The following is a 5,434-nucleotide window of genomic DNA, read 5'->3' as shown; positions in this document are numbered from 1 at the left end:
CGATTAGAAACATTAGAGAATATATTTGTTCCAAACGAGATTTCTATCATCATGGTGTCCATCTTAAGACACATGCACACAATGCTCTAAATGTCAGAGTAAGCAATTCAACATATTATCCAAAATCATAAATTGTCACATATATTTTTATTATATGAGGTAATTATGTAACTTTTATTTAAGGAAAAAATGAAAAATATTTTTGTGTAGATTACTAATTAGTTTTATGGTTAGTTTAATCATAAGTATATTATATGTTTAGATAAAACAATATATATTTCTGAAATGATTCAACTTTACTGTTAGTCCAAACTTTTTCTTGATGGATTATGCCACTCTGTTATATTTAATTGTGTATTAAATGAAATATTAATTAACTTATTTGTGGGAGTAAAAAAAAGTTCGCGAATAATGATATCATAAGGTTAATTGGTGTATATATTTGGCATATTCAAGTGGGATAGAAATACAAATTATATGATTTTAATACGTTACTTATTTCTTAATATATATGACAAGCAACTTATACATAATCAACCATTTTATTAAATGACACTGTAAATATCTCTTACTTACGGTTTTGTCATCTGTATTTTTTTTAATGGGCTATAACAAGTAATCCTTTTATACTTTGATTGGTAATTTGCTTCGGCATTAAATATGTTCTTCGTAAACGATTGAGGAAATACATACACATATACTTCATTATAAATACATACGTATATGACCGGGTGATTGTGGTCGAGTGGTAAGGAGACGGGACTGAGACGCCAACACGTTTCACGTTCGATCCACCTGCTGCGCGAACTAAGTCACAATTATCCTGGTCACCCAACACGGATATGAGTCTATGCTTTAGGGCCCATTTGAATACCCGGAGAGAGGATCTATCCGTGGGCTGCTCCTCCCCTTGGGGATTAGTCTGGGCCTCTCCATGGGTCTGGGATACCCCCAGGTTAACAAAAAAAAATAAAAAATAAAAAAAATAAAATACATACGTATATACTTATTAGTGATTTATTTCCCGAAATTTTCTGCTTCTGCCCACACCTATGATAAAAATCACAATAAATAAATCATCACTTTCAGCAAATTATAACAAAGCTTGATGTATAGCTCGCTCTCCATTTTCTATAAAGGACGTTTAGACAATTTTGTTTCAAGTTACATCATATTTTTAAATTTCAGTGTAAATTTTTATGTTTAATGATTTTTTTTATATTTTATATTTTTAATTAGTGAATCATAGTTAGATAGATAGTTAATAATGTTTTTGTTTTAAAATATATATAATTATTAATTTATGTACATAAATTTGTAGCGACAAATAACAGAAAACAGAATGAATATTTTAAAAGTATGAATTTTCTGCTTTATTTTATATAAATATGACCGAAATCTTAGGACTGTATTGAAAAAAGTCAGTGATTAACGTGGGTTTTTTTCTTCCAAAACTTGTGGAACCTAATCAATTCAGAGATAAAATCTATATTATTAAAACAGAAGTACAAAATAAAAATATCCTTTAATTTTACCATTTATTTACATTAGAATGCCATTGGGATATTTATTGAATATATATTTAAGTATGTTTGTATTTTCCTAATTTAAATAATAGATTTAAGCATTTAATGTATTTTCCTAATTTAAATAATAGATTTTCTTAATCAAATCTTAACCAAAATAGATTTCCTAATATATTTTATATTAACATATTAAATATTTTAAATATTTGTTAGTAATAAATAATAAAATAAAAATTACACATCATAATCAATTTATATAACATATAAATAAAATATAAGATACTTTATTCATATATTATTAGTATAATGCTTTCATAATATAAGTCCAATTAGTTATAAATATTGGATTTTTTATATGACACATTGTGATTTAATAGGCAATTAAAATCACAAAATATAATTATTCAAAGTAATAAATAAAATTGTTATGTTTTAAAATATTTTATTAACAATTATGTAATATATTTTAATTTACAAATATATATTATACCATTAGTACAAAGAAAAAAATTAAAGTGAAAGCTAATATTTATACAGTCACGGGTATAAATTATACTTCTTGCTCTAGAAATAAACAACAACAGAAATTATTTCTCTTTAACAAATTTATTTTAATAGATATTATAGTTCCAAATATGTTTATATATTTTATGTTTTTATAAATTTATTTTCTTTGTTTTAAGGGATGCTAAGATTTTGAAATTGGAAAAATTTATGACCCACCTCTATATTATTTTAATTAGGATTAAATTTATATCGGATATTTTATTAAATTTTTAATTTTAATTTTTATTAAAACTGTAGAGATTAATTTTTAATATAAATTTATGTTTAAATACTACAAATACATTATTTAATATAAACTAAAAAAAACTAAAAACATAAAATAAATACACGTCCGGTCGGACGGGTCAAGCTCTAGTAAAACTTAAAAGCAGTATCACAATTTTGGGAACAAGGAAAACAAATTCAAAATATGCACGAAAGAAAATCATGTGGACAGGAAACTATTGTGTACAAGTCACATACAAAAAAAGGATACGTGTCTCCAAAGACCATTTATGAAATTGTTGATTGGAGAAACGTTTTTAGAAGTATATTACTATTCAAAGCTTTTAAGAGGAAAGAAAAAATAAATGTAGGAGCGATCATATTGACCGATAATGAGTTTGACTGGTATTGGTGAAGATGGCATGAAGTTATACTCTCATTTTCTAAATTACATAAATTATTAATAATATTTTTTTATTATATAATAACATTGACAAATTAATGTTTTCCTCTCCACAAGTTGATTAGCAAGTAGTGTTTTCCTCTCCACAAGTTGATTAGCAAGTAGTGTTTTCCTCTCCACAAGTTGATTATCAAGTCAATGCACCTTGAAAAATTAATGTTCCCTAATTATCTCATCCTCTCCATTTAAAAATGATAGATGAAATGCTTACTTGGTCAAACTTGTTAAAGAGACAAGGGGAAATGATTAATATGTTTGTTATTTAGTAAAAAAATGCATTCCTTAATTTACATTCCAAAAATTGTTTTATTTTGTCTTTTATATTTTGGGTATGAATTTTAAGATGCGTATGACTATTTTGTTCTATATTTTCTAACGTTTGAATCCTATCAAAAGTAGTCTCTCTCTCTCCCTCTATCTCCCTCTGCACCAATGGCTCAGCGGCTTTTCTCTTCCTCTCATCTTTCTCATTCTTCCACCTCAAACCATCGTCATATCTCTCTCATGAGCCGCAACGGTCTACTCCTCCTTGTCGCTCTCCACCTTCTCCTCGGTGTATCATTACCCTGGAAAGCATCTCCCTTGTTCATCTTTCCTAACAAAAGCTCTTCTTCTTCTTCTTATTCTTCTTTGACCTCCAACTGGCGCGACTATTCCCTCGCTCAAGCAGCCAAGTTCGTCGCTAAGGACGGGACTGTGATCGTCTGCACCGTTAGCTCTCCCTTCTTGCTTTTCTTAAACAACTGGTTGATTAGCGTTTCTAGACAGAAGCATCAAGACAAAGTCCTCGTGATCGCTGAGGATTACGCTACTCTCTACAAGGTTAACCAGAAGTGGCCTGGCCATGCCGTTCTCATCCCCCCAGCGCTCAACTCTCGTACCGAACATAAGTTCGGCTCCCAGGTGTAGCTTCACATCCTTTAGCTTGAAACTTGGATTTATATGCATGACCGTTCCATTGTATTTAGATCATGTGCTTTCACTTTAACACTAATTAGCATTTTTCAATAGTATTTAGATCACGTACTTATAATTTTAAACCAATTAACATTTGTCAGTGAGAATATAAAATAGATATTTCTTATTAGAGAATCGTATCCCACATCAAAAATGAAAAATAATATATAAACCGATTGGTTTTGACATGAAAACTCATAGTAGGTAGCAGAGCTCGAGGCTTGTCTATATTTGGTTGAATATCAGCTCAAAAAAGTGTATCTCAAAAAGGGTATTAGAGAATATTATTCCACAATAGAACTTCAAAAGTCCATAAACCTTATCACTTTATATACAGTATAGCCTTTTTAAATTAATACTCTATAAATTAATATACACTAAAAATCCCTATAAAATAATATAATTTTATAGTTTCAAATTGAGTTTTTGGTTCAATTATTATATCGATAAATTAATATATCTATAAATTAATAAAAAAATTATAGTTTTTGTATAGTTCCAACATTATTAATTTATAGAGGTTTCAGTACATATATTACTATGCATATCAAAGTTCTTTTAGTCCTTGAAGGTTTTGGTTTGGATGTTGAACTATGTGGGTATGGCTGATTCTATGAATAACCAAAGATGATGAACTTGTGGATTTAGTAGCAACCATTTTTTATTTATTGTTCTTATACAATTTTGAATGATCTTGTTTACCCTGTTTCTGGATAATCACCACACAAAAAGTTGTTATATTGCAATGGAAACCTATCTTTCAACTGAATTATTATATCCAAATTAGGGTTTCTTCAAGTTTACATCTCGGAGGCCACGACATCTCTTGCAACTTTTGGAGCTAGGCTATAATGTGATGTACAACGATGTTGATATGGTCTGGTTGCAAGATCCGTTTCAGTACTTAGAAGGAAGCCACGACGCATACTTCACCGATGACATGACTACGGTATGTGCAATTCAAAATCACATATATCCTTTGACATTTTAGAATGTTATTAATAGATCTTATTCCACTTCTGTTTTTGGTGCCAGATTAAGCCTTTGAATCATTCCCATGATTTACCACTTCCGGATCGAAAGGGAGTGACTTATATATGTAGCTGCATGATTTTCTTGCGTCCCACTAATGGTGCAAAGCTTCTGATGAAGAAATGGATTGAGGAACTTCAAGCTGGATCTAAAGCATATGAAGGAAATGATCAGCCTGCTTTTAACTGGGCACTCAACAAAACATATCATCAGGTATTTTTTTGGGTATAATAAAGCTTATGGTCTCAATTATACTCTCTTTATCTAATTATGAATGTTTGATCACGGTTTTTGTACTAGTTCACTTGTTTGAATTCATTTTCAACTCTTTTGTGATCTTCATTCTTCAGGTAGATCTCTACTTGCTTTCCCAAGCAGCGTTTCCTACAGGAGGATTGTACTTCAACAACCAGACGTGGGCTGAAGAGACAGAGGGGAAACATGTCATAATCCACAACAACTACATTATTGGTTACGACAATAAGATGAAACGCTTCCACGACTTTGGTCTATGGCTAGTTTATGATCATGCTTATGAGTCTCCGCTGGGAAAGTTAGAGTAAAATTTGAATGCCTTGTTATGTGTGAATATTATATCGCTGACTCAAAACATACGAAAACAGGAAAAAAAACAGAGGTAAATAAATAAATATATATATATATATATATATATATATATATATAT

At 29.7% G+C, this 5,434-nt stretch overlaps 1 protein-coding gene across 1 annotated transcript; it reads left to right on the top strand.

The window, feature by feature from the left end:
- The first annotated feature begins 3,154 nt into the window (after positions 1-3,154).
- LOC106316750 (UDP-D-xylose:L-fucose alpha-1,3-D-xylosyltransferase 1-like) lies at positions 3,155-5,381 on the top strand. Its single transcript, XM_013754623.1, has 4 exons — positions 3,155-3,663; positions 4,505-4,666; positions 4,753-4,962; positions 5,100-5,381. Exons 1-4 carry the CDS (start codon positions 3,193-3,195, stop codon positions 5,310-5,312), a joined length of 1,056 nt encoding a protein of 351 aa, XP_013610077.1. The 5' UTR covers positions 3,155-3,192; the 3' UTR covers positions 5,313-5,381.
- The last annotated feature ends 53 nt before the right edge of the window (positions 5,382-5,434 follow it).

The sequence above is a fragment of the Brassica oleracea genome, chromosome C9 (assembly GCF_000695525.1).
Source record: "Brassica oleracea var. oleracea cultivar TO1000 chromosome C9, BOL, whole genome shotgun sequence".
NCBI classification, from domain to species: Eukaryota; Viridiplantae; Streptophyta; class Magnoliopsida; order Brassicales; family Brassicaceae; genus Brassica; species Brassica oleracea.
The sequence above is the reverse complement of the archived record's forward strand: the minus strand, read 5'-3'. Positions and strand labels throughout refer to the sequence as shown.

What these genes read in the sequence shown, in the direction of transcription:
- LOC106316750 (XM_013754623.1), top strand. Translation starts at nt 3,193, where the DNA reads ATGGCTCAGCGGCTTTTCTCTTCCTCTCATCTTTCTCATTCTTCCACC. An exon ending in AACATAAGTTCGGCTCCCAG is followed by an intron (nt 3,664 to 4,504) that starts GTGTAGCTTCAC and finishes TATCCAAATTAG; the next exon opens with GGTTTCTTCAAGTTTACATC. An exon ending in TCAACAAAACATATCATCAG is followed by an intron (nt 4,963 to 5,099) that starts GTATTTTTTTGG and finishes TTCATTCTTCAG; the next exon opens with GTAGATCTCTACTTGCTTTC.